Source organism: Desmodus rotundus, chromosome 12, assembly GCF_022682495.2.
Source record: "Desmodus rotundus isolate HL8 chromosome 12, HLdesRot8A.1, whole genome shotgun sequence".
In the NCBI taxonomy this organism is placed as follows: Eukaryota; Metazoa; Chordata; class Mammalia; order Chiroptera; family Phyllostomidae; genus Desmodus; species Desmodus rotundus.
The window spans coordinates 45,512,900-45,540,048 of NC_071398.1; the positions used below are offsets into that span (position 1 = coordinate 45,512,900).

A 27,149-nucleotide genomic window follows, 5' to 3' on the forward strand; every position below is an offset into this window, starting at 1 on the left:
TAGTCTGAATCTTGCGTCCTCTGTCACCACAATGCCATTCCCATTCCCCAGATCTTCTTTTTAAAGATTTTATTTATGTATTTATTTATGTATTTATTTATTTATTTATTTGAAAGAGAGAGAGAGCGAGAGGAAGAGAGAGACAAAGAGTGGGAGAAAAACATCAACGTACCAGAGAAATATCCACCAGGTGCCTATCATGTGCCCCTAACCAAGGCCCTGGCCACAACCGAGGCATGTGTCCTGACCGGGAATCAAACCGGTGACTTGCCAGTTCACAGGCCAGCACTCAGCCCACTGAGTCACACCAACCAGAGACCCATTCTCCAGATTTTAAAAAATTAACTGCAGACAGTGTAAATAAGCTCATCTGGACCATGTGCTCCAGATATTGACGATCTTTAATATACCCCGTGTACAGTGTAAGCCAGCAGGGGCCTGAACTAGCAGAGGGCAGTGACAGCCCACGTAGGGTTGGAGCCTGGCTTGTCGGCGTAGAGTGGACTGGATTGTGTCTCCTCAAAAGCTATGTTGGAACCCTAACACCCAGCACCTGTGAACGTGACCTTGTTTGAAAGTAGCCCTTAAAGACCTAATCAAGTTCAGCTACAGTCTCTAGGGTAGGCCCTAAACCAATATGACCGTGGCCTTATGAAAAAGGGAGGTTTGGGCACAGAGACAGAGACACACAAGGAGAATGCCAAGTGAAGCCAAAGGCAGCCTGGCTGGTGTGGCTCAGTGGGTTGAGCGCTGGCCTGCAAACCACAGGGTCACCGGTTTGATTCCCAGTCAGGGCACATGCCTGGGTTGCAGGCCAGGTCCCCAGTAAGGGGGTGCATGAGAGGCAACCACACACTGATGTTTCTCTCCTTCTCTTTCTCCCTCCTTTCCTCTCTTTCTAAAATATAAATAAAATCTTTAAAACAAAAAAAGATGAGATCGGGGTGATGCATCTACCCACCAAGGAACCCCAGTGAGCACTCTAACCTCAGAAACAGATTCTCCCTCACCACCCTGAGAAGGAACCAAGCCTGCAAAAACCTTGACGTTGGACTTCTAGCCTCCAGAACTGTGAGACAATCAATGTCTGTGGTTTAAACCACTCAGTTTGGGGTAGGGCAGCCCTGGGAAGCTAATGGGGAGGGTGGAGAGCCTCAGTAGGATGCTGTCTGTGCATTTTCATTTAATTAAATGCTGTTCATGGTCACGGGCTGTTTCTTCTGTGAAGTAGCGTTCCCAAGGGTTCTATCCATGGCCCGTGGTTTTCCCAGGATGGTTTCACGGTTTCACATTCTGTATATAAGTGGTTTTCACATTTTTATTTTGGGGCCAGAAACTTCCCTTTTAACAACAACAACAAAATGTTGAACAATAGAATAACTTAAAAATTCCCCAAGTAGAGAGTGCTGAGCCAAGCAAGCTCTGCCAGATGTTAAAAAATAATGTTAAGTCTCAATAAATAAAACAGTGTGGTCCCAGGACATGGAAAACAGATGAGAAGAAATTGCCTAGAAAAGTCAGAAAGGAACACGAACCCACTTGAGAATTTAATGTATTTTGAGGGTGGCGTTACAAGTTTGGAATGAAAGGGTGGATTCTTAGCAAACAATACTGAGCCATCTAGGGGGAGAAAAGCATGCTTGTGGAAAAAGAAAAAAAACTCTTAAGCTGTAAAAACTTAAAAATTAAATTAATAAATGTAAAAGGCTCATATATCATTTCTGTGGTGTGTGTGTGGTTTAAAATATGGAACCCTACAAACGTTGGCAACTTTCTTTTTTTAAGTTGCTATGTAGGAAACATCCTTCCAGTCCCCAAGTTTCCACCCGACTGATGGACGATGGGACACGCACTCTCCCGCGGAAGGTTTTTAGGTTGTTTGCTGGGTTTTGTTACTATAAATAATGCCGAGAAGCACGTCCTTGTCGCTAGTCCCTATCGGCTGCAGTGTGACAAATCTTTCTGCGTGCCAACCCATACCGCGTTTTGGGGACATATTATTAGAAGAGAATTTGCTGAGTCACGGAGTGTGCGTTTCAGCGCAGCACGGCTGGGTGACTTGCGACACTACTATGTCCTGTCCGGCCGCATATGCATGTCCATTCTCCCGCGGTCTCGTGATCACGGGATGGCCAGCGTGGTGCAGGGGTCCCCCCAAGCTGCTCAGGACTTCCTGCTTCCTTCGCCCCCACTTTGGGCCAACTCTCGGTTTTCCCCGCCCCCCTGGGCGAGGCACAGCCTTCTTCCCAGGGGCAGGAAGGAGGGGCTGGACGGTCTGGAGGAGGGAGTGGGCGACAGGCCCGCGTGAAGAGTGCAGGATCCAAGCCCTTCCCTCAGATTCCAGCTCGCCCACCTCCTCCCACGCCTGCGCCTTCTTTGAAATCTCCACCTTCTGGAGAATTCCTCAGTCGCCACCCTTAACTTGGGGGCTGTTCCTAGGCCCGGGAGCCAATACAGATGTGAAGAGATTAATATGGAGATAGATACAGGCCTAGAAGAGAGGATGCCCGCCACGCCCCTTCTTGACGTTCCCAGGGCTGACTGCACCCCTTTCCCACCAGCTGTCAGCCTGCTGCGAAGGGTCCTGCAAGACGCAGCAGCCACCCACCCTCCAGGAACCTGACCTCACAAGGTTCCCCACGGGGCCAGGCCCTTCACAGCCTCAGGCCTTTGCCAGTTGGCCTGCCTCCACAAAGGTGCCGGCTTCCAGGCAGTTCCTCTGACCAGCTCCTCCTGATGCTTGAAATTTCAGCGAAATCCTGTCCCTGGCCACTCTGGGCCTCTCCGCGTGGCTTCTGGTCTTTCCTGGGAGTCACGGCCCTGCGATTCCACGTGCCACTGCCGTGAAAACCCTTATCACCTTGTGTCAGGGCTCACTCTGCAAATGCCTGAGCTTCACCAGAGCAGAGGCGGAGAGTCTTCGTTTTTACAACTCTGAGGACACACGCCTTAGAACAGGTCAGGGTTCTAACCTGACGCAAAACCCTACTCTGTCTGTGTGGCCCTGGGCATATCACCCCCCTCCTCTGATTTTCAGTGATGTCACCTGGAAAGTGAGGACGGTGAATCCTACCTGAAGACACCAGAGGTCGCCTTTGCCTTGTGGTACAGAGCATTCATTGCCTTGCTTTCAGGGGGGATCTCTAACGTCCACCAGCTTTCTGCATGCCAAGGCTCCATGGGCACAGCCTTGGTCAGTGTGATTCAGTTAGTGGGAGCGTCCTCCCGTAACTGAAGGGTCACAGGTTCGATCCCCGGTCAGGGCACGTGCCTGGGTTGGGGGTTTGGTCCCTGGTCGGGGTGTGTTCAAGAGGATACCGATTGATGTTTCTCTCTCACATTGATGTTTTTCTCCCTCTCCTTCCTTTCCCCCCTCTCTAAAACCCATCAGCATGTCCTCGGGGGAGGGTAAAGAAATAAAAAGAATATTTATTGGCCCATCTCATTTGCCAGGCCCAGTTTGTAGACTATCTCAGTAAACTCTCTCAGCCACACTGGGCTGCCGGCACAGAAGAGCACGCTGCCAGCAAGACAAGGGACATCACTGGCTCTGGGTCCTGTCCCATGTACTGATCTGTGGTCCCTTCCCACCTGTAATGTGCACTGTTGGTGGCCAGCCCAGGTGTATTTATCAGTTCCTCGCACCCAGCCCCCAGCTGCTGTGAGCTTTGTGCATCGTTGGTGCCTTTTTTTTCTTCTGCGTTTGCGGTACTTTGACATCTGGGGCCTGGCTGACGCCGGAGGGGCTGCCAGAGAGGGCCAGCCAATTCCTAGAGGTAATCACGAGCGCACCTGTGCCCAGGCCTTTCCCATGCGAACCCAGCAAAACCCACAGCCCAGACTCCCAGCCACTTCCCTTTTCAAGTTGTTACACTCCAGGATGTGACCCTTCAGCCCGATCTCTCCAGGGCTAGGTTCCAAGCACCTCCGGACCCCATGAGGCTTCTGAAATTATTCAAACCAGCTAACCTGAAGCCTGCTCATCCTGCCCCATCTGTTCCTTCTTGAGGAAACCACAGTAAATGCTCTTCGCCACAGTTCCCCTCTCTCCCTCTGCCTCCTGGCTGACCCTGGAGCTTCCCCATGTGGCCCTGCATGGCTTGGGGTGCTCTGTTCTTTTGGGATCTGTGAGAATAACAAAATGTCTTATTTATTTATTTGTTTATTTTTGTGTGAGAGGGGAAGGGAGGGAGAAAGAGAGGGAGAGAAACATCAATGCGAGAGAGAAACATCCATTGCTTTCTTCTCTAGGCACCCCTGACTGGGACCGAAAACAAACCCGTAACCCAGGCATGTGCCCTGACTGGGAATCGAACCTTTCACTTTGCAGAAGGACGGCCAACCAACTGGGCCACACCAGTTGGGCCAACAAACTGTCTTTTCAACAGCAGTCGTCTGATCTGTTGGCCTCACCCAGAATAACATCTACATTTTAAAACACTTTGCTGCTAACAAATTACCCTGCGCCTTCTTCTCAGGATTCCTCTTGGGGTCTGAATGCTTGGGAGTTTGTGTCCCAGCCCCCCTCAGGACACAGAGCCCATGACTAACTAGAGAGATGTAGTAACAAGTTTCCCAATGTGGCCCCCCATGACCATGCCATCCCCCCCCCCCATATTAACACCTTTGAGTAGTCCCGTCCCATACTCAGCCTGGGTTGGCCTGACTCACAATAACCAATAGTAAATGGTGGAAGTGACATCGGGCCTGTTCCATGCTTAGTCTTTAAGAGACTGGCAGCTTCTGCTTCCTCTCCTAGAAAGGGTCAGTTTGGGGAAGACCTGAGCTCCCACATAAGGAGTTCATGTCTCTGTTGGAGAGGCCACGTGGAGAGGGAGGGCACTGAGACCGCACAGAGAATGAGAGAAGTCGAGCTGCCCCCAGCCCCATTGAGTCCAGCCTAGAGTCCATCCCTGCCAAGGCTCTGAACGCATGTGAGAGCGCCATATTGGATCTTGCAGCCCTAGCGGACAGCATATGGCGCTGAAGAACCGCCTGGCTGAGCCCAGTCAACCTAGGGAATTGTGAACAACTGTAGATAGTGATTATTTTAAGACGCTACATTTTGAGGTGGTTTGTTATTCAGTTTTAAAAACCTAAATGGGGATCTCCCTTTGCCCTAAAGGCCCAGTTCCATTTACTTCAAGGTGGGAAAGATTCTGCAACTTCATTTATCCTCAGGGACCAGGCTGAGGTTGGGACTTCCCCTGACTGAACACTCCTGGTGGTCTTCTTCCCTTTCGCTGTCCCGTTTCATCCGCTCCCTTTTGCTTTCTCCTGGGAGCATGTCTTTAATAAATCATGGACACGTGGATCTTGTCTCAGGCTCTGCTTCCAAGAGAATCTGACCTCAGACGTAACGTTTCTGATTTTCTCATTTCCAACCACAAGCCGAGGGAAGCCTAGTTCTCCATTCTCCCTCCCCACTCTTTCCTGCCCCTTTCCTGCATCCCCCCCCCCAAAAAAAGCATATACCACCTTCCAGATGCCCCAGCAACAGGTAGCCACGTAGTGGGCGGGATGAGGAGAAGAAGACATCCAAGAGGTCTCGGAAGGAAGCAGCAAGCAGATTGTTTGCCCTGGCCAGCAGCAAACGAAACCTCCCTCCCCTCACCATACAACCGTGGAGGTCAGGCAGGTGACAGTCAGGTGGCCGGCATGTCAGCAGCATTTAGGAGCCAGGTGGAGATGAGAGTTGTTTCTGATTCTGGGTCTGCGGTGGGAGGGGATTCTGCTGGTTGTGCCAGCTCCTCCCTCAAGGAGTCTGTCTCTGTGACCTCCCCATCCCTACCAGTGCTCAGTCCCTTGAAAACCCAGAATCTATCACCAGGGACCCTCCAGCAGGTCCCACAGCCGGGTGCCACCGGAATCAGATAGATCAGCAGAGAAGATGCTGGGGGCTGGGGGACCACAGCCCAGCGGAGGACCCCCACTCAGAGCTTCCAGCCAGTCCAAGGAGTCCACGGGGCCCCTGGGAGATGGGGATGGGGAGTTTGTGGGGGACGGGAGCGAGGAAGAGAAGACAGATGAGAGGCCTTCGGAGTCTGGGGAGGGGGACAGCACATCGAAAGAGCCCGGGAAGTCCAGGGGGATAGGGGGCAGCAGGTCTGCAGGGGAAGAAATGGAGTGTGAACTTAGGAAGGCAAGGATCCAGACCCCAGACCCCTAGGGGCTTCCCGTTTCCAGGAGTCCAGAACCTCAGCCCCCTTTACTCCTAAATCTAGGATTTCGGCTCTTACCATCAGGCTCCAACTGGTCCTCCAGGATGTCGTCGATGCCCCGGTTCGGAAGTAACTGCGGACGGGCAGAAGCGGAGTGAACCCGGGACTCCGGCCCGAATCCCTCTCCTGACCGGAGACCACTGGCCCAGTCCCTCTCACCTGCGCCCTCCGGATCGCTTCCTGCAGCTCCTCCTCCAGAGTCAGGACTGCTGAGGCTGGTGCTGAGGAAGGGGTCAGCGCTGGAGCCGGAGTCGTAGACGGAGACTGAGATGGAGCCGGAGTGGTAACGAAGCTTCCCGCGACACGAGGAACAGGGGGCCGGGGGGATGCTGGGCTTGGTTTGGACTAGAACCCAGAAGAGGGTGTTTCTATAAGCCACGCCCACTTGGCGCAACTTCGCCCACTGGCAACCTGTGGCTCCACCCCCTGGCCCTGAGCGGCCCTACGCTCCTCAATCCCTCTCCGCCACACCCCTTATTCTCTCATTGGCTTCTCTACCCCTTAGCCACGCCCCCATGCTTCATTGGTTGCTTTTCTCGAACTCCCGCCCCGCCCTGTTTTGTCTTTTCCTCATTTGTCCACACGCCCCGCCCTCACCGAGCCCTGCCGTCGGGCGGCTACCAGCGCCTTAGGCCTCAGGCGTGGCCAGGGAGCACCCGCGGGACATTCCTCGCGCCGTGGCTTCGGCCGTTCGCGGGACGGGGCCCCTCCGCGCATGCGCTCCAGGAGCATTGACTTGGTCCCGGACACCGGGAGGCCCCGCAGGCGCAACTGCTGCCGGAGCTCTGAGACCTGGGGCGGGGGTCGGGGAGAGGCCGTGCTGGGCGGGCTCCCGGGCGCATGAGGATGCAGGGGCTGGACAATTGGAAACCGAGAGAGGAGGGGCTGGGGACCCCTGGTCCTGGATCTCTGATGGGGCCCAGGCTGCAGAGTTAGACTTCTGCGTCCCCACCGAGGCAGAGGGCCAGCCTGGGAAGGTGCTCTCCACACTCACCGTCAGCTCCTCCAGTTTAAGGGTCTGAAGTTCCAACTTGTGTGGAGGAGACGAGGGGTGGGAGACTCCTGGGAGGGAGGGAGGGAGGAGAGTGGGCTTCATCCTAGCGGTAGTGGTGAGAGGGAAGCAGAGGTTAGAGGGGGCACACAGAGAAAAGACGTTCTTGGGTCCTTAAAGACGGGGACTGGTGAAGATGCAGGAAAACAGGGGAGGGGCCCAGAATTCTGGGTCTCTGAGGGAGAGGACCCAGGAGGCTAGCTCCTGTGCATGGGAGAGGAGGGGCTGGGGGCTCAGACTCGGGTCTGAGGCCAGGACTTCTGGAAACTGAAGGAAGAGCGGTTGGAGACCTGAACCCTTGAGTCCTGGGGGAGAAGGGGAGTAAGGGCGGATTCCCCTGACCTTGGACTTGGTTTAAAGGAGGAGGATGCTGGGAGCTTGAACCTCCTGGAGGATAGGAACGGAGGTCATACCTAGAAGGTGGCGGCTGTGATTTCGTCTCTTCAAACGGAGGTGGCCCAGGGGGACCCTCAGCTGATCCTTTGGCCTGAGGGTCTACCCTAGACCCTTTTCTTGGCTCTGGGGGAATGTACTGGTGGTATGTCAAGTTCCCCTTGGGCTTGGCCTCCCTCCAATGTTGGGAGATCTTGGGCAACTCCTGAAAAAGCAGGTGTGATATCACATGCTTCAGCTCCATTCCTACTTCCCTGACCCAGAGCCCCATGAGAAGAATGGGGTCAGCTTGGCACCACCAGAAAGGAGCAAAAAGGCCAGCAGCAAGGAGGACCAAGGCTAGACTCTCAGAGGGACTTCCCCTCACTCCAGTGGAGACTCACCTTCTTCAGGGACTTCCAAGGGCAGCGTTGTGACTCAGGGTGCAGGACCCCAGGACTGGAGAAGAAAGGGGCAGGGCCCAAGGGTGAGGCTGGGGTGAGGGCCAGAGCTGGGCCTGAGGCTGAGATCCAGGGATCTGGATCCGAGACTGGAGAGGTGGTGAAGGATCCTGAGAGGCCTGCAGGCAGCAAGGCAGCAGGGAGGAACGAGGCTGTGTGGGGAGGAAGGTCCTGGAGGCCTCAGACTACCTGCCCCCCTCTGGTGTGGGACAACAGGACCAGGGAGCGAAACCCAAGCCGTGGTAGCTGGGTGCCTGGACTTCTGGATCTGCGGGCAGAGGGGCTAGAAACCCACACTTGTATTCTCAAGAAAGGCAGAATCATGCCCTCAGTCACCAAGGGGCGTGGTGGCCGAGGATCACAGATTGCTGGGGTTTTGCTGGAACGGGTGGTGGAGCACTCCTGGTCTTGGGGAGAGAGAGAAGAAAGCCACGTCCTGAGATTCCTATGTGTGCCAGATGTGGAGTCTGGGACATTTTCTTCTGGATTCCTGCATTTCACCGGAGTGGGGATAACCGAAGAGCGCCCAGGGGTGGGGTGGCAGGGGACCTGAATTCCTGGGACCTCCAGAGAGGACAGGATGGGGTGATTTGCAGTGACTCCTGGGCCTTAGGGACTGAGGCTCAGACACCAGCAAGGAACCTGGCAGCTGCACTCCAGCTACCCCAGGGCAGCGGGGCCGCCATCCCTCCCTTTCAGGGCCCACACTTACTCGGGTCCTGATACCGTCTGTGGATCCGAAGCTGGAGGACTGTGGAGGGAAGAAGGGAGTGGGAGGGGAAAGGCGGGAAGGGAGTGTCCAGGAGCCCAGCCTGGCAGGCAGTTCCAGCTGCAGTTGTTGGCGGGACACGCGTGCCCAGCCCCCTCACACACACACCCCATGCAGGCTTCCCTTTCCAGGGCCTCCTGCCTGCTCCCTGCCAGCAGAGCGCCAAGGGCCAGAGCCATTCTGGGGCTAGGTGCCAGCCAGCGGGAAGGCAGGAGGCAGCCCTTCCCCCAACTCCACCTGCCCCCTTCAGGAGTGTGTGCCCACCCCACCCTTGGCACAAGCATCATCTTGGCAGCCTGGCCCATTTGTTCCTCGCCTGCTTTTCTCCCTGCACTCCGCTTTGCACATGCTTGCTGTCTTCTGTGCCGCCTCTGGGCCTCCCCAAAGTCACCATCTCTGCACACCCACCTTCAAACAGGCGTCTCCCTGGGCTTTCATTTTGCATACACGCCACTTTTGTGCACTTGTAGGTACCTTCAACACTTCACTCTTGGCTCACTCTTTCTTGCCACTCTCCGAGCCACATTAACACACTTATTTGCACATTCAGGATGTGGTCCCTTTGCACATTTCTGCTCTTTATACCCCTGCACTCTTTTGCACACTCCTTGCTTTTTGGCTACTGTGTCTTTGCACTCACCCAGTCACACGAGCACCCTCATTTGCACACTCAAGTATCCTTTTCTTACTCAGGAAATGACCTCCAGTTCCACTCACTTGCACACTTCCTACCTGCACTGGGACCTAAAATACAACTTTGACAGTTTCAAGGCTTGATAGCTCACAGTCCCCTAACCCACATTCTCACACTGGTCACTCCCAAATCTCCACTCTGTGCACTTCGCTTTGCACACGTGTCAGTTTAAGCCCCTGTTCCTTTGCAGTACCTGACCCTCTGCACCCCCACCCTTCGCATAAGCGTTGTACCAGCCATTTGCACACTCACTGATTCAACACAACCCCTTCGCTGGGGCCTCCTTTGTGCACAAGTGCTCTTTTGCACAGAAAACACATGCCTCACGGGTCCCATTACCCCCCTTCCAACCTCACCCCGCCCTGCACACTCCCAGAGTTAGAGTATTCCCCAGACCCAGAGCACCCCTTTCCTATGAGCACAGAGAGAAGCCTCTCACCAGATCGGAACTTGGAGCGAATGATTTGGGAGCGCTGGGAGGAAGCTGCCAGGGTCATTGCCAAGCCTGGGATGGGGACCTGGACTAGAAGGAGGGCAGGACCCCCACAAAAGGCAGGGGCAAAGTGGAGGTCAGGAGGCTGCCCCTGCATGTAGACGCAGCTGGGAAAGAGCCTGAAGGACTCGGGGACAGGAGAGGCCTTGGGCTGGCTTCTGGATCCCCAGAGAAGGAGGAGGAGGCTGGGGACCCAGACTCCTGGGTCTAAGGGCCCCAAGTCCTGGAGCCTGGGAGAGAAAGGACCTGGGATCTGGGACTCCTGAGTTCTAAAAAGGAGGACATTGGGGCCCTGATCCCTTGGGTCTATGAAAGGGGAGGAAGGAGAAAGGGGTGAAGGACCAGAACTTAATACTCTGAGAGGACGAGAATCCAACATCCTTGATCAAAAGGAGGAAAGGCCCTGATAGGTCCCTGGGGCATGGGAAAGTCTCTTCTATCTGTATTTGTCAGCCACCGTGGTCTGTGGGGAAGGGACTGGGTCCAGAGAGGGGACAGAAGAGTTAATTTAAGATGGGTCTCCCCTCCACACACTCCCCCTCATCCCAGGGGCTTCTCACCAGGGGGTCTTGCTGTAGCTGTGATCTGGGGCAGGTTGTCCCACCGTCTAGGCTGAGGCCACGGGTTCCACCCTACCAGCCTGGGACACCCCTTCTTGGGGCGTGCCGAGAGCCCATGAAGAGGGGCGGGGAGACAGAAGTCCCGCCTGAGAAAGGGCGGGATCACGGGCTGAGAGCGACTGGGGCGGGGCGGACATCGGGGTTCCCCGGCTCGCTCCTCCTCCGCGTCCTGGGGCTGCGGGGTCGGGCGGGCGGCGGCAGGCGAATTGACAGAAGCAGGTGCCGGAGAGCGGCGCCCGGCGAGCAGCAGAGGCAGGTGGTCGCTTCCCGACCCCGCAGGCAGGTGCCACCTGTCGCTTACTTTTCCCCTGACGCAGCAGCAGGAGTCGGATTCAGGGGAGTGAAAAGTTCAGACTGGAGCCCCGGACTCCTGGGTCTGAGGGAGGAGGGAGATAGGGACCTGCGTTCCTGGGTTTGGGGAAAGAGGGCGGGGCCTGGGCTCCCGGGTCTGCAGGAGGAGGGGGCTGGGACCCCAGCGTCCGGACGCTGGGAATAGGGACAAGCGGTGTTGGGACTCGGCTGTGTGCCCGACAGGCAGGAAGATCCAGAGGCGGGGCTGGGAACCCGGACTTCTGTGTCTGAGGGAGGAGGGGGCCGGAGTACGGACTTGGCGATCAAAACGAGAGGATGGCCGGTTCCCACTGGCAGCGCTGAGGGCCGGATATATGGCAAGAGCAAGCTGAGAGCTCTGTCCTGAGATTCGTGGGAGGCCCCAGTGCTCCTGGGTTGGATTACGAGCAAGAGGGCAAGCTGAGGCCGTGGTTATAAATACCCCCTCGAAGTCGGCAAGAGCCCAACGCTCCAGGCAAGGGCCCCGGCGCTGGTTTCCGCAGGAAATCATCACACTCGCTCCCCGGGCTCCACAAGTGAGGCGTTGTCAATACCAAAGATACCTTTAATTCTCGTGGCACTCAAAACCCAAGCCCATCTACCCACCGTCCCATCCTCTACGACCCCAAAACTCAAACTCCCAGCATTCCAAGCGGGAAGGAACTACAACTCCCAGAAAGTTCTGCGCTCAGGAGGGCTCCTTAGAGTCGAATGCGAGTTTTCAAGGCTCGCGCATTCGTTTCTATTAGTTTTCAAGGAGGCGTGGCCACAGGAGGCCCGTGGCGGTGATTGGCCGGAAGTTCCTGCTGCTCAAGATCCCAGAGGAGGCGGCGGAGTCTGCGCAGTTCACGGTGCAGGGCGTCGTCCGTCACCGGCCCTGTGAGGCGCAGGCGCGAGCTTCCCAAAGGCAGGATGAGGGGAGGGTGGGAGGAGAAGCTTTCGAAGATGTCCCCTATGAGAGAGAAAACACGGAGTTAAAATATGAAAATGGGCGTTAGGCAGAAATGTCAAAAAGAGGCTGCGTCACATCGGAAGGAAGAATACTTCAATCCCCAGCAACTCCTGGAGCGGGGGTCCACTCAAACTGACTTTTGGAGTCTCCAAGCATCATGGGAGTTGTAGTTCAGACTATGAAAGGATACAGTTGCCTGGGAAACGGGTGATATTATTGGGTTCTTGGGTCCATGAGGAAGAAAGGGCTAGAAATCTAGTTTTACAGATTCCTTCGAATGGAGGTTCTGGACCAGGGCCTCCTAGATAACAGGGAGGGTAGTTTGTGGGAGAAACAAGCTGGGGGATCTGAACCCCTAGGAAAACAAGGGGGCTGGCGGCTTGAACTCCTGTATCCTAGAGAGAAGGGAATTGAGGTCCAGCACTTCGTGACTGGGGGAGGAGAGGGCTAGGGGTCCAAAATCCTGAGTCAAAAGGAGGAATGGGCTGGGGCTATGGATTCTGAGGTCCTGAGGACAGAAGAAAGCCGATAGTCACAATGCCTGTCCCCCATCTGTCCTCACCTGTGTCCACAGCATCTCGTTCTGTAGGGGGAGGGTCCCAAGCAGGTGGAGGCCCGCGACCAGGACCCAGCTGGTAGTGGCTGAGCAGATGGTGGAGCTGAGCAGGGGTCAGTGTGGGATGGTCAGTGCGTAGACTGTTCCATGAAGCCTGGTGGGAAGATGAGTTGAGAAAGCTTTGATCGCTATGGAGCAGCTGAGATCCTAAATGGAGAGCCCTCCGTGAAGCGGGTGGATGCAGTAAGATGCACCGGTGTGGGTGCAATGTCTTTTGGGCACTGTGAAGCCTGGTTGTCACCAAAGTGATGCTAGGTAAGGGCGTGCTCTCAGCCTTTTTTTTTTTTTTTTTTTTTTTAATGAGATTTGCTGGAGAATAAATGAAGATAGGAGTAGGCTGGGATGGAGAAGAAACAAAATTAGCCATTCATTCATAGTATTGAAGTTGGTGATGAGTGTATGGGGATTCATATTCCACTGTGGCTATTTTTTGTATCTTTGAAAATTTCCACACCTAACCTAGCTGGCATCTGAATCGTGAGGGTGGTTAAAACCACAGACTCTGGATCTAGATTGTCCGGGTTCAAAAACTCCAGCTTGGCGCCTTATTACCTTCTGGCAAGTCACTGTGCCCCACTTCCCTCACCCATAAATTGGGGGAGATTAGGAACTACCTACTAGGATTATTATGAATATCCCATATGGCAAGATTATAAAGTACTTAGAACACTCCCTGTACTTATTAAATACTCTGCAAAAGTTTGACAAAAATAAATAAATGAAATCAAGTGACCTAGTCATCCTGATTCTCAGTTTCCTGGTCTGAGAAAAAAATGTCAATCAATAACCTACCTGATGGGGCATTCAGCTAGAAATGCTAAATAGTGTCTGACATGTGGTTTATGCTCAATGAGTGTTTTAACCATCACATCCCTCTCATACTAGACTTCCTGAATCAGTATGTCTGAGGGGTGGGGCCTTGCAGGACCGCGATAACTATTTTTAATAAGTCCCACTGGGATTCAGATGCAGCTGTTTGGATACTTGTGGGACTCTTCCTTCTAGCTGCCAATGCATCATCCATGGTGTCCGAGCTGGGACTGATGATAATGTGGAGTCCAAGGGAAGATCCAAGGATAAGCTGAACACAGAGGATGACTGAGGAGTCAGAGGTCAAGGGTCAGGAATCACCTTGAGCAGGGATGTGCGGGGCACACAGAGCAGGTTCACGGCCATGGAGAGTTTCCGGAAGAACTCAGTGGCAATGTCCCCCAGCCCAGCCCCCTGCAGCCAGTCCAAGACAAGGTCCAGGTTGGTCCGGATTTGGACAGCTCGAGACCATTGATAGAAAGGTCGGCCTTGACCTGTGGGGGAAGGATATGAACAGCAATGGGTGCGTGGACCCTGCCCTTCTGCCTCCCTGACCCTTCCTGTCCTCCAGCTGGGGATCTGGAGCTTGCTTTCCAGAACCCCTAAAGGTTAGGCCTTAGCTTGTTATGTGTCTGGCTCAACATGGATCTCAGTGGTCTGTCTCTGCCTCTTTGCCCTTCCCAGTCTGACCCTCACCTCGTTCCATCAGTGAGTTGAGAAGGGATGCATTGGAGAAGAAGAACAAGTAGCCAAACGTTTGCGACACAAGGTCCGGATGCAGCTCGCACTGGCTGGTCAGTTCCAGAGCTGCCTGGAACACGCCTAGGGTAGGTCTCAAACCCAGAGGCATGGCCTCCAGCTCCGCGCCAGGTCCCGGAAGCTCTGCCCCACCTGTGAAAGGGTTACTGTCCAGGAGAGCAGGCAGCGTTGAATAGAGAGTCTAAGGAGATACAGAGATGCAAACAAGTGATGAGACCACAGCTCCCTAGAGGTGGCAGGGTAGTAGCCCATGGACATATTGGAGAGCTCCACCAAAGGTTTCTGGGAATTGCAGTCCATTCTGCTTTCAACACCCTAAAGGTGTTGCTCTATGAGCAAATTCTTACTTTCCAGTTGGGTTTCTAGCATTCTTCAGGCCTGGGACACCCCAAGTCTTAAGAAAGGCTTTGAAGAAGTTTCTTCGATATTTTAAGACCACCCCTGGTGCCTTATGGGACACAGCTCCTCAGCAGAAACAGCTCAAGGAGGACAAAGGGTACTGAACAAAGAGGCCCCCCCTTCAATCAAAGTGATTTACCCAGAATTCCCGAAGGAAAGAGAAAGAATGGAGAGTCAGGAAGTGGGAGTGGGGTGGCAGTTAGCCAGTGGAAAGTGAGATGACAAGGACAGGAAATGAGGTCAGAGCCAGAAAAGAAAGAACACCGTGCTTGGCAGGGATGTGCAGGAAGCGAAGCCTTGAAGGAAAGGGGTTCGCAAATCAAGGCTCCTCAAGGGACATAGATTATCTGTCCCCTTTCATTTCACAGATAGGGAATCGGGCCCCCATAAGCCAGAAACCCTGAGAATTCCAAGAAGCAACGTTAAGGGCAAGGGTGGTGGTGGGCACCTGGGGCAGCAAGCAGCTCCTGTAGAGGGGGGCACTCTGGGGAGGAAAAGGCCTGTGGCTCAGAAAAGGGAGTGAATTCAGTTGCAGAAAGTGAGGTCAGCAGACGCAGGGCGTGAGGACTGATGAAAGGGGACCTTTAGTTTAAATGACAGTCGCTAACACTGTTTGATCTAGCTGTATCTATATGCCTGCTTATCTATCTAACAACGTATCAGTGACTGAAATTAGGAAAAGGGAGTTTCCAACTGTGGTAATGTGGTATAAACATTAGGTAGGGAGGCCAGACTCTCAAGAGGGGACAGTTGCAGAGATGGGAAGAGAACCCAGGAAGTCAGGAAGTGACATAGGCTCAAACAGGAAGTGCTGTCAGACTAGCAAAATGGGAAGTGATATCAGTGAAGCAGGAAATCTTGTGAGGTCAAGTAGGAAGTGACATCAGAGCCACGTGAGGGAGTTCACACGGGAAGTTAAGGGATGCCAAAGAGGAAGCGGGGGTCCAGGCCAACCTTGGTGAGGTAGTAGACAGACTGCTGGAAGGTACACATGATGACCTCGTCCAGGAGGGCCATGGCCTCGTCGCATAACTCCAGGTCATTGCAGAGCTGTGGGTCTGAGGGTATGTCTGGGGGTGAGACGGAGAACCAGAGGCTGGCAGGCAGGAGCCCAGGTCCCCGGGTTCAGGAAGCGGCAGGGGGCTTGGACAGGCCTGTGTCTGGGCCTGAGCTCACCCTCCTGGTCGGCCTCCTTCTCCATCTCCAGCACCTTCTCCTGCACAAAGCTCAGCAGTTCTGTGGCGTTGGCCATCCACAGCATGAGAGGCCGCAGCTCCACGGATACAGCCTCGGGGGTCAAGGGCTCCTCAGGGACGCCCTCGGGGTGGCTGGGGAAGGAGGATGGGACCTGTGATCCTTGTCCAACCCCACCGTAGTGTCCAAACCCTGAGATCTGGGTCTAGTTGCGAATTGAGTCTAACCCCCATTTCCCGACTGGACTAGTCGAGTCCCGAGGAAGAGCAGAAACTTGCGTTAGGACACGTGTGGAGCGCACAGAAATGACTGGAACCCCCAACCCATGCATCCCTGAAGAGGCTTCTCCCCAGAACTTCTCTTACTTCTCTGGCTGACGGTCTCCAATTTCCTTAATCTTTTCCTGTGGAACAGTAAGATTAGAATCAAAGTGAGGGAGGTTGGGGAGACAGGCCCATGGGTTTTTCTAGAAGCCCCTTTTTGGACAGAGACTCTCCTCACTTTGCAAATGGACTCTAACTCTCCAGCTTCAGAACGGACTCTCGTCTTCTAAAACATGCACCTCTGTGATGGTGCGTGGTCCATTTCCCTCAGGTCCACTTCTCAGAGTTGCTTCTTACCCCCAAGAAACTTCCTAAACCCTCTAACAGGCCCGAGCTTACTAGAATGTAACCCCCTCTCCCCCACAGCTTCTCCCTGGCTCTTCTGGGTTTGCCCTCCCTCACCTCTAGGAATGGTCTCACCCACTCCAAGCTTCAGACCCAATGGGCTTCCTGCCTCACTTCTCAGAATAGCCTCTTCCAACTTTTCATATAATGGGATCTCTGCCCCCCTTCCCCACCCCGCATCTCCATCTCCCGTAAGTTTCTTCCATTGCCCCACAGCTGCAAAGGTGGATACTGCAGAGGGGTTGAATCCACAAGTCCCAGCATCCCATCCGACCCCCTGCTTTATAGCCCAAGCCCCCCCTGAGGCACCATGGAAGACTGGTATCACCCTGCCCAACTACAAACCCGGGGTGAAAGGTGGCGAGGGTGGTGAGAGGTGGGGGGGGGGACCTGGGGTGTAAATGGGGCTGGGCAGTGGTAGGGTCGCTCACCCAGACAGCCTCTTTGATAAGCCGGGCCAGGCGGCCCAGCAAGCGCGGCAGGTGGCCCAGCTCCAGCTCCCGCGCCGAGTGCTGCACGCACAGAGCGAGCAGCGTGGCGGGCCCGAGTGGTGGCAGGTCCCCGGCGCCGGAGGCCGCGGTGCGCACGATCTCACCGAGCAGTGCCTCCTCCTCGCGAGGCCGGAAACGCAGCACGGGTTCGCGGCCGTCCAGGTAGGCGGCCAGCGCCTCGCCACGCTCCTGCAGGCCACGGCCGCACAGGCGGCAAGAGAAGGCCCAGCCAGGACCTGGAGGCGCGACCCCGGGGCGTGCAGGCAGCCACGGCGGCCGCGCGGGCCCTGAGCCCCCCGTGCGGGGGTCCTTGTACATGAAGAGGAAGTGCTCGCCCAGCCCCAGCAGGTCGCCCGGGTGCAGCTCGGCCTCCCGCAGCAGCAGGCACCCGTTGTGTGTGACCGGGGCGCCCCGGGATGGACGCACCATGGCCGGGGGCTCAGGACCCGCACGAACCGTGCAGTGACGTGGCAGGATGTCTGGGGCGTTGAGAAAGGTGTCCACGTATGGGGCCGGGGACCCACCACGGGCTGAGGAGTTCCCACCCCGGCCGAACACGTGCTGCTCCCGCGTCATCACGTAGACCACGAAGTCCTACCGGGAGTGTGAAGACGCGGTAAGGATACCGTTTCCCAGGGATGGAGGCTTTCAAAGAGGCGTCTTTAGGACAGTCCACTCTCCCATCAACCAACCACCTCCCGCGCATGAACACTGCCAAGGACTACCCCGCTGCCCGCCCCCCACCCCCAAGAATAGACCTGTCCAAGCAAAGCTTCTTTCCCCAAGGATCATGCCCATTTCCCTATCCCTGGCCCCACTCACCCATCATCCCACCCCCATGATGGAGGCTTCTAGAGACATTTCTGTTTCCAAAAATGGTTGCTCTCAATACTCCCAAATCAAGGAACACATACTTTTAAAGAGACTCCCCTTTTGAACAGAGATTTCTCCCATTATCTCCATCCCATGAGTGTACTCTTCCAAGGACACCCCATTTCTACAATGGACTCATTGTTTTCCACCCTGTGATGGACCTGCTTCCAAGGAGACATAATCCTACAATGGACTCACCTATTACCCCCTCTCCCATGTTGGATGTTTCCAAAGCTACTCTCCCTTCCATCAATGGGTGCTCTCGATATTCCCATCCCCCAAAAGGATGTTTCCAAGGACATCTCCAAATAGTGGCACTTCTAGTGACCCCACCATATTAATACATGTTTTTGAGGAGGCCCTCCTCTTATAATGGAGTGTCCCATTTCATCCACCAAGTGAAGAGGTGCATTGCAGAAGACCCGTCCCAGAAAATGACTCTCCCATCTCCACCCTGTAAAAGTGGAGGAGCTCAGACTGACTCCCTTCCTAAAACAGACCCTCCATTCTCCACTCAGGTCTGAGGGAAGTCATTCTGATATTCCCAAATCCTCTTCCTACACCAAACTCTCCCATATTACCTTTCCCCCCAAGACGGACTTTTCTAGAGTCCCCTTCTTCCAACGCAGTTGCTCATCTACCTCTCTAGAAAGATGGACCTTCCCAGCTTGACCACCTTGTGAAGGGAGAATCTCCCGTTTTCCATCCCTGTCTCAAGGAATGGAATGATCCAAAATATATGAAGTCCATTTCTAAGCTGGGCTCTCCTCCTCCTTCCACGGAGACGGGATGCTTCCACAGCACATGCAATGAACTCTCAGGTTGCAACAACCCACAAATAGAGAAATGCAAACAAATTCCTTTCTATAATAGATTCACCTCTTTCTCCTGTTTCCAAGGATGGGACACTTCCAGTAAAGCCTCTTTCTTACAAAGGAAATGTCTCACAACCGTCACCCAAAAGAACGAATGTTTCCAATGCTTCCTCCTCCTCCCATAACAGACTGTCTTATAATCTCCAAGGAGATCCTTCCAATTTTACTATGTTCCCAAAATAGACCCTCCTTTCTCCAGTCTTGTCTGGAGGAATGGGCCATTGGTGGTATATGGAAACCCCTTTCTACAATGGACTTGCCCCACCCCATTGTCTCAACAAAGGAGTGAATTCTTCTGTGCAAGCTCTTCTCTGAATAGTCTTAAACGCTCACCCATATACGGAGCCAAGCCGCCAGCCCAGATGGATCTCTCCCTGACAGTACAAATGGAACCGTTCAGTTAACACCACAAACTTCTAGGACTTTCTCGCTGATCCCAATGGTGCCTGTTGAGCTTGGCGGTTCCACTGTTGGCAGAAGCCAACAACCTCAAAAGGACGGTTCTTCTACTCATCACCCAAAAATGAGTATTCCCACTAACACATTACAGTTCTATGACCCCCAACTGCTAGTCCTTTCCCCCTGTCTGAACCTTAATAAACAAAGTCTATTGCCACCTAAATATGTAAAATAGAAGGATCAGGACCACCTGCCCCCATCAACAATGGTCAAATCATTCCAATGTAAACAACCTTTTAAAAAAGGCTGCCCTGACTGGTGTGGCTCAGTGGGTTGATCGGCTCGTCTTGGAAGCAAAAGGTCACGGGTTCAATCCTGGTCAGAGTGCATACCTGGGTTGTGGGCCAGGTCCCTGGTTGGGGGTGTGCGAGAGGCAACTGATAGATGTTTGTCTCACACATTGATGTTTCTCTCCCTCTCTCTCTCTTCCTCCTTTCCCCTCCCTCTAAAAACAAACACATAAAGTCTTTAAAAAAGGATGAGTCCACTCCTGCGCTGAAAACACAGGCTTACCCAGAAGATAGACTATTCTATTACTCCCCCTCAAGAAATAGACACTTAAAGCAGATCTCCTTTCTACAATAGGCTCTCTCATGCACCCTTGAGAAAAACACTGCTTTCCCTCAACTTCGAATGCAATAAACTATTCCCTACTTGTCCCAGAATCTTTTCTGATCCTCTATCCACCATTCCCACTATCCTCTCTGACAATATCTCCTGCCGTTCTGGGACCACGCCTTCCAGCATAACTGAGACTTCCATGACCCAAGGAATTCTGGAGTTGTAGTTTCTGTTACCCTTTAACCGAAGAGTGGAGCATAGGGCCCTCTCCGTAGGACAGACTGTGCTTACCTGGGCATCCTGGTATCCCTGGAGCAGCAGGAAGTAGGGCCGGTTGCTGGGGGCCTGGATGAGGCACTGAGTCAACTGATCAAAGTCGCCAGGGTCTGTAGGCCCGATTTGGGGGTCCGCTGCCCCTGGGGCCATGCTAATTGCCTGCTGCCTGCGCTCCTGCTGCCTCCGCCGACGACCCTGCAGGCTGAGCTCTGACACACTGCGCCGCAGAGACAGATTTTCCGAGCGCTCCTTGCCCGCTGACACAGCCTGGGGCCCTGACCCTGGGCCAGGGCTGGCCAGCGCCGCCCCACCAGATGCCGCCCGGGAGCGGTTCTTCTGTGGCCGCCACAAGGCAGGGCCTGTGCCTGCAGAGAGAGATCAAAAGCAACGAGGCCGCGACTTGAAAAAAGCCCAGACTCAGAGATCTGGAGATTATCAAGAGACCAAGAACTGGCTGCAGAGAGATGAAGCTGCTCCCCATATTTAGGTTTTTGCATATGCTGTTCCCTGTGCATGGAACATACTTTCTGTCTGACTCCTACCCGTCTTTTCATCTGAGAAATTCATTCATTCATTCGACTAATATATTTTGAGCACCTATTATGTATTGGGCACCGTTCTGGGCACTTTGTAGTGAACAGAGAAGACCCTGCCCCCAGGGAAACAAAACACCCTTCCCTGACATTCCAAGCTGAAGCAGAGAGCAGCATGCCTGGGCACTTTGGGCTTTGTCTGGGCCCAGCATAGCCCTGGCACATGGTAGGTGCCTAGCAGAAATGAGGCAAACTAGTGAACTGATGTGTTTCTCGCTAGGTTATAGAATCTAGGAGGAAGGAAACTTCACCTGTCAGTGTCCGCATTGTATTCCCCCAGGGCCCTGAATAATGCGTGGCCCAGGGCAGGTGCCCAACGAATACTGTTTGAAGGAAGGTAAATAAAGGCAACGATGGCTATAATTGCCATTCCTTATTAAGCAACTAATGTGCCAGGCACTGTGCTGAGATTATTTATGTACACGATCTCATTGAATCTTCACTTAGCATTTCGCTGAGTTTAACTGGCTAAGAATGGATTGGACTCTCTTGAGTTCAAAACCCATCAGTTTAATTGCCACACCACTCTACCTCCCAAAAGGAGACCGGAAACAGAAAAGAGGTACAGGGCTCTTTGAGCAGCACCTACTCCTGTAAGCCTGGCCCCACTCATGCCAGGCTCTGCCGCGCACCCTCCAACCCTCGCACTCGGACTTGGCCGCCAACCCAGTTCAAGGCCACCTGCTCTAAGGCTCGCCCCTCTGAGGTCCCGCCCCTTCTTAAGCTTTGATCTGGCAGCACATTTCTTCGCACCCACCACCCACCACTTTCTGGTCTCCATCCACACAAATCTGCCCCTCAGGAGCAGAACCACTTCAACCTACTGCTTTGAGAGGCCCCACCCAATACTTCTTCTTCCAGGCTACTCTATTCTGCAAGCCCCGCCCCAGCCAACATCATAGGCCCCTCCCATGAACGCTGCGCTTACCCCAGGGGCTCTGGCCTAGCCCTTCGGGCTGACCCTGGTGCGGCCCCACTGCTACTTCCCCTAGACCTGGCGCTGCAGGTCCCGCCCAGGACCCTTACAAGGGACCGTCTTCACGCCCTGCAAGCCCCGCCTTTCTGGCTCCGCCCCCAAACCCAGCCCTTCCTTCCCACTGGCCCCTCCCCCAAGTCAGCCCCTGTCCCGCGGGCCCGCTCACCTTCGCTGTCCGAAGCCCCGAAAGCCTCCTGCTCCAGGCGGCGAGCTTCCTCGCGGCCCCGCAGCTCGAAACGCCGCGCCCAGCCTGGCCGCGCCCGCCACAGTTCCTGCACCAGCAGCGGGCGCTCCAAGTCGCCCAGCACGCGCAGGTGCTCCGCCCGCCACTCGCCGTTGCCTACACCGCCGGCCGCCGGCCTCCCCAGTGCGTCGCACAGCGCGAAGGCGTCCACGCAGTTGCTCTCACCCGGGCCGCTGCCGGGGCTGCTGGCCAGCCCATAGCGCTCCAGCGCCTCGGCTACCAGCTCGCGTGCCGTGGAGCGCGCCGTGGCCAGCACACTCTTGTAGTTAGCGCCCGACGCCAGTCCGGCGCCGAAGATCTTGAGGACCCCCGGGGGCGCAGTGGCGCGAGTGGCCAGCGAGGGCTCGGGGGCCACGCCCGCCGCCAGGTCAGGCAGCTTCTTCTCGCTGGCCCAGCGCTGCGCGCTCCCGGGGGTCCCGGGACCTCCCGTGCCGCCAGATCCCGTGGCCCCGGTGCCCGAGCCCCGAAAGAGCTGGGAGATGCGCTTGGCGCGACTCCCCGAGGCTCCCCCGGCCGCCTTAATCGCGCCCACCCGCCGCAGCTCCACGTGCGGCGGCGGCGGGGGCAGTGGCTCGCTGCTGCGGCTCCCCGTGTCTGAAGAGGAAGACCTGGGAGCCGGAGGAGGAGCAGAGATGTGGGAGAGAGAGACCCAGGACACGCAGAGATAGGGGAGTCACACAAGGAGGAAGGTGAACAAAGACCCAGACCAAGAGGGTACAGAGACCCAGAGGTGGAGTGACAGAGACCCATTGAGGGGGGACAGAGACCCACAGGAAAGCGAGAAGTGTAGGGTGTATGGAAATGGAGGGTGGGCAGAAGCCGGAGGCAAGGAGAGAGATAAAATAAATAAATAAATAAGTAACTAAAGGCGAGTCCCACAGAAGGAAATTGCAAGAGGTGAGCAGGGAGGGGAGGAAGGTGACTCAAACCCACGCTCCTTCTGGGGCCCCATCCCTGTGTCCCTGGGCGTAAGTCCATCTCCAGGCCCAGCACTCCCCCCACCCCTCGCCGATATGACTGTGGCCCACGGTGGCCTCCCGAATGCCAGCTCATTCGCCCAGTGAGGGGTCCCTGGCGCTACCCAGTGCAGGGTCTGGGACATAAACAAGGACAGACAGGAGGCAGTTGGGGCCGGGGCAGGAGTTTGGAGGAGAAGGGCACTTACTTGACGGAGGCAGCGCTGGGCCAGCGCCTCCCCAACTTGGCCAGCTGCTTCCTGGGAGAATTGATCCACAGGCCCACCGGGAGATGGAGCTTCCCAAAACGGGGGCTCCCGCCCTCCTTCCGTTCACCAGATAGCATGGCCCTAAGGGAGGGTGGGCGAGGCCCCAACTCCTGAGGCTCTGAGTGGTGGGGATGGGCTGGAGGGGTGCCTGGACTCAGTCAGAGCAAGCAGGGGAGACTGGGGCTCAGATCCTGAGTCTGGGTAGAGGAGAGGGATGGGAGCCTAGACTCTTGGATGTGGGGACGGGAAGTGGCTGAGGACTGACTCCTGGGTCTGAGGAAGGAGAGATCGGGACTCCTGGGTCCCCAGCTCTTACCCTGCTTCGGGTCCCAGCAGCACCCGGGGGGCCCTGGCTCTGTCGGCCGGGTCTGTTCTGACCCCACTGCTCCTTGGCCCCAGCTCCCAGCCTTTCCTCTCGGCCCCAGCTCCCAGCACTGGGTGGGGGACAGGAAAAGGCAAGAGGAAACCCCGGCAGGAAGAGCGGGGAGGGGGCGTCCTGTGAGGGAACAGGGCCTGGGGGAGGGTAGGGCTGACTCTGCCCCACTCCTTGATTCTGGAATTCCGTCGCTGCCAGGACCCAGGGGACCCGATCTCCAGCCCCTCCTCCCTCAGATGGGAGACCATCCCCAGACCTCTCCTCTCCGGGGAACGAAAAGTTAGGATCCCTATGGAGGAGTGAGTCAGATACTTAGACAAACAGATAAATCTTTATTGACTCCTTGAAATTTTGGTCTTTGTCTCTGGAACAGTGGAGCTGGGAGCATCTTTCTTGCCAGTGCTGAACCAGTGCTTCACAGCATCCGTGAAGTATGCAGGGTTCCTCTCAGCCCAATAGCAAAGTATCCTGGGGGGGTGGGGGGAGGTTGGGGGAATGGTGCCAATAGCCGAACCAGATCAAATCCCAGCCTCCCTATAGTTGATCTTATCCTAGCAACAATCCAAGCTTCACCCTCCTAGGTAAGTAAGCTCCAAACGCTTTCCTAAGCACCACCCCCAATGGAAGTCCAGCTTTAAGGGTTCCGTAGCTCCCAGACCCCACTCTGCCCTGGAAGTCCCACCCCTCACCCCGATCCCTGCCTTCCTCAGTGGGCAGCTCACAAGATGGTAATACTGGCTAGCAGCACCATAAAGCCCCAGCTCAGCAGCCCAACCAGGAGTCTTCTTAGCACGGTCTCCACCTTCGGAGACTGTGACAGGGACTGGAGGGTTGTGGACGACTTGGGGGGACCCTGAGTGATCCCATCCGGGGCCACCCCGGCCTGGTTTGGGGTGTTTGAGGACGATGTCTCCTCCACGATTCTTTTGGGCAACACTGACAGAGGAGGAGGAAGGAATAGCCCTAGGAAAGCATGAAGGCCCCTCCGGCCAATGCAAGCCCTCCCACCCCACCTGCCCCAGGGCCGAGGCCCTCCACAAGACAATCGCGCGCCTCCAATTGCACCTAGCTGGAACACACCCAGTGGGGGAGCCCTGCCACTGTGGCCAGAGGCCACACCCAGGGCAGGAAGTGACACTTCCATGGCGTGAAACCACACCCCGGCAGGAAGTTATTCTCCCATAAGCCACACCCCTGAAGGAGACCTCCCCCAGCCCTGAATCCCATACCTGGTTCCACTGCCCAAGCACTGACCTTTGACATGAAAACGGATGACCGTGGCGGGGCTGGATTTCACGGTGTCCAGCTGGCAGCGATAAGTCCCCGCATCCTTCGGGACCACCATGGTCTTTGTCAGGGTGGGCTCTTTCCCCTTGGACACCAAGGTCTCAGACTTGTTCCTCCAAACCTAGACCCAAGCTCAAGGGGTCACAGAGGCCTGGGGAATTCAGGGGTTGCAGGAGTACAGGGGTAAGAAGGTCACGGGGACTTCAGGGCGGGGGAGATGGGGGTCCTGGGTGTACTGGTCAGGGTAAAGGGCCCCCAGGGGGTCAGTGGTGGCCAAACCTGGTAGGTCATGGGTCATGGGGACTGTGGTGCAGGCCTGTGGATAGAGGGTTGACACACAGGCCTGATGGACTTGGATTTCAAGGATACAGGAGTTGGAGGACCCCACCCTGTAAAAGCTGTAATCGGTCAGGCCTTGAGAGGCTTGGTGCCAGTTGAGCTCACAGTCCAGGATCATGTCTTCCATTTCATGGACCTTGATTATGCGCTCTGGGGATAGGGATTTACTGTGCGATGCTTCTTTGTGGCTCTTGGCCGTCCCCCAGCCCCTTTCCACGGGGTCGTCCCGCCTTTTCTCTCCAGCTGACTGTAGTCTCCGCCCTCTGTGTACTCAGTCACTCCTCTGGCTCCGCCCCTTTGGCACCAACCCCTCCTATTGGGCCCAGCTCTCTCACCCCCACAATCCAAGGACTTCCGACAAGCGTGAACCTGCTTCTCGCAGGTACTGCACCAGATCAGAGTCTGCAACATCATACCTGAAGAAGCAGGGCCAAGGCTGTATTTGCCCGCGAAGGGGCGGGGCTAAAAGAAGAGGGCAGGGCGGGGCTGGAGCGTAGCCAGGTAAGAAGCCGGGGTCTAACCAGGAAAGAGTGCTCCCCAAGATGGCCTTGTGCAGAAGGAATACTGGAGACCCAGGAACCTCTCAGACGCGGAGAATGAAGAAACACCGAGACCCAAAACGGGGAGGCGAAAGGCTGGGTATTCACAGTGCAGGGGTGAGGGAGAGAGGGCCAGTACCCACAATCCTGACTTACCACATTTGTTGGGACAGAAAGCTGCCTCAGAAGAGAACAAAGGGAGAGAGAGAGAGAGAGAATCAGATTTTTAAGTTAAAGGGGATGAGAGAGGGGGCAAAGGAAGAGGCTGGGGCTGGAGTTCCTGGCTTTGAGGGGAGGAAGGAGCTGGATGCCTGAACCCCTGCATCTGAAGGAGGTGGTTGGGAGAGCTGAGGGACCAGACTTGGAGAAGCAAGGGGCTGGGGACAGGGACTCTTGGACTGTGGAAGGAGGGGGCTGGAGTCCAGGACTCTCATCTTTCCTCACCCTCTTTTTGGAACTGAGCGGCATATCTGGCAAAGGTATCCTTTTGCAGGCTCAGCATCCAGAACAGCTCCTTCACCAGGAGCTCACCTGGAAAGAAGCAGGTTGAAACAGAGTGGTCCCCTCCCTTCCTCCCAGGCAAGGAAGTTTGCCTCTCTGTGAGCCTGGCATTCACTGTATGGCATCTCAGGGAAGAACCCTGAAATGGAATGGCCACTTAACACAGTGGCTAAGAACAAGTGGGATAAGTCTGCACTGTTACGGTCTCCATTTTAGGGGCGACGAAGTGGCAAGGCCACACAGCAAGGTAGTGGCAGAGCCAGGAACTGAACCTAGGCAGTCTGGCTCCAGAGCCCAGTACCTGACCACCCCCCACCCCCTCCCCAACCAGGCATCACCAGCAATCACTTCCCTGAGAGAAACTGGAGCCCTCTCCCCTGTCCCCTCCATGTATTTGCCTTTTACACCACTGTCCGTGATGCGTTTCAGATCCTTCAGCAAACTCCAGGATGCCTTTTCCAGCGTGGGCTCATCTGTGGGGAGACAGAACCCCAGATTTTACTGTTACTGTCTCATTGGCTTCCCTAGTCTTAGAAACTACAATACCCATAGGGCCACTCGACAAGGACACGCCTGGTTAAGGGATTATTTTCCCGTTGCTTTCTGGGAGTTGTAGTTTTGTTGCATTAAATTGCAGGATAAGGGGTAGGGGAACACCGTATTTGCTAGCCCTGAGGAACCCTGAAATCCGTACCCAAGCCTGCTACATTTTCGAACCCAGGATACTCTACCTTCGGCCCTTTCCCCCCTGCACCCAATAATCCTATTCCGGATCCCTCCTTTCCCAGGACCCAGGAGTCCGGGCTCCGTCCCGCCCTCACCGACGACCCCCATATAGGAATCCTCGTCAATCGGCAGATCCTTGAAATCCTGCACGGTCTGCTTTAACCTTTTCATCAAGTTTTTGTGATGCTCAGCCCCCAGGTGGCCAGGCAAGTAATCCGTCTCCAAGGAGTTTAGCGCCTCCACGACCTTTGTATCACATATGACACAACCCAGGGCAGGAAGCAGGCAGCTGGCCAGCGCCCCTACCAGGAGGGAAAGCCGCGGCCCCATTGAGGCCTGAGCGCTCAATCTGCGCAGACCCCCGGGAAGAGTCTTCTCACCCCGAGGAGGTGAGCGCTA

The 27,149-nt window shown here is 55.4% G+C and overlaps 3 protein-coding genes across 8 annotated transcripts; all 3 read right to left on the reverse strand.

Moving 5' to 3' along the window:
- Positions 1–1,410: 1,410 nt before the first annotated feature.
- On the reverse strand, positions 1,411–10,716 carry MAMSTR (MEF2 activating motif and SAP domain containing transcriptional regulator). Of its 5 annotated transcripts, none has more exons than XM_045200428.3 (10): positions 10,622–10,716; positions 10,008–10,086; positions 8,818–8,856; positions 8,049–8,224; positions 7,686–7,870; positions 7,216–7,318; positions 6,819–7,076; positions 6,381–6,566; positions 6,240–6,294; positions 1,413–6,107 (listed from the first exon to the last, which is right to left on the reverse strand). In XM_045200428.3, the coding sequence occupies exons 2-10, from the start codon at positions 10,063–10,065 to the stop codon at positions 5,824–5,826; spliced, it is 1,344 nt and encodes a 447-aa protein (XP_045056363.1). In that variant the 5' UTR covers positions 10,066–10,086; positions 10,622–10,716; the 3' UTR covers positions 1,413–5,823. The 5 variants fall into 5 exon arrangements, with proteins under 5 accessions (XP_045056365.1, XP_045056363.1, XP_045056362.1 ...); XM_045200427.2 differs by having other exon boundaries at positions 10,008–10,091; positions 10,622–10,694; XM_024566404.4 differs by having other exon boundaries at positions 1,414–6,107; positions 6,819–7,013; positions 10,008–10,091; positions 10,622–10,694.
- Positions 10,717–11,561: 845 nt separating this feature from the next.
- RASIP1 (Ras interacting protein 1) lies at positions 11,562–23,712 on the reverse strand. Of its 2 annotated transcripts, none has more exons than XM_053915919.2 (12): positions 23,299–23,712; positions 22,923–23,063; positions 21,680–22,365; positions 19,960–20,309; positions 16,841–17,494; positions 16,107–16,144; positions 15,724–15,875; positions 15,502–15,617; positions 14,086–14,329; positions 13,711–13,883; positions 12,526–12,673; positions 11,562–11,963 (listed from the first exon to the last, which is right to left on the reverse strand). In XM_053915919.2, the coding sequence occupies exons 1-12, from the start codon at positions 23,604–23,606 to the stop codon at positions 11,764–11,766; spliced, it is 3,210 nt and encodes a 1,069-aa protein (XP_053771894.1). In that variant the 5' UTR covers positions 23,607–23,712; the 3' UTR covers positions 11,562–11,763. The 2 variants fall into 2 exon arrangements, with proteins under 2 accessions (XP_053771894.1, XP_053771895.1); XM_053915920.2 differs by having other exon boundaries at positions 15,502–15,605; positions 23,299–23,711.
- On the reverse strand, positions 23,691–27,080 carry IZUMO1 (izumo sperm-oocyte fusion 1). The gene is made up of 9 exons (XM_053915921.1): positions 26,846–27,080; positions 26,423–26,497; positions 25,968–26,054; positions 25,680–25,700; positions 25,320–25,400; positions 25,034–25,134; positions 24,613–24,766; positions 24,081–24,294; positions 23,691–23,826 (listed from the first exon to the last, which is right to left on the reverse strand). Exons 1-9 carry the CDS (start codon positions 27,078–27,080, stop codon positions 23,691–23,693), a joined length of 1,104 nt encoding a protein of 367 aa, XP_053771896.1.
- Positions 27,081–27,149: the final 69 nt, after the last annotated feature.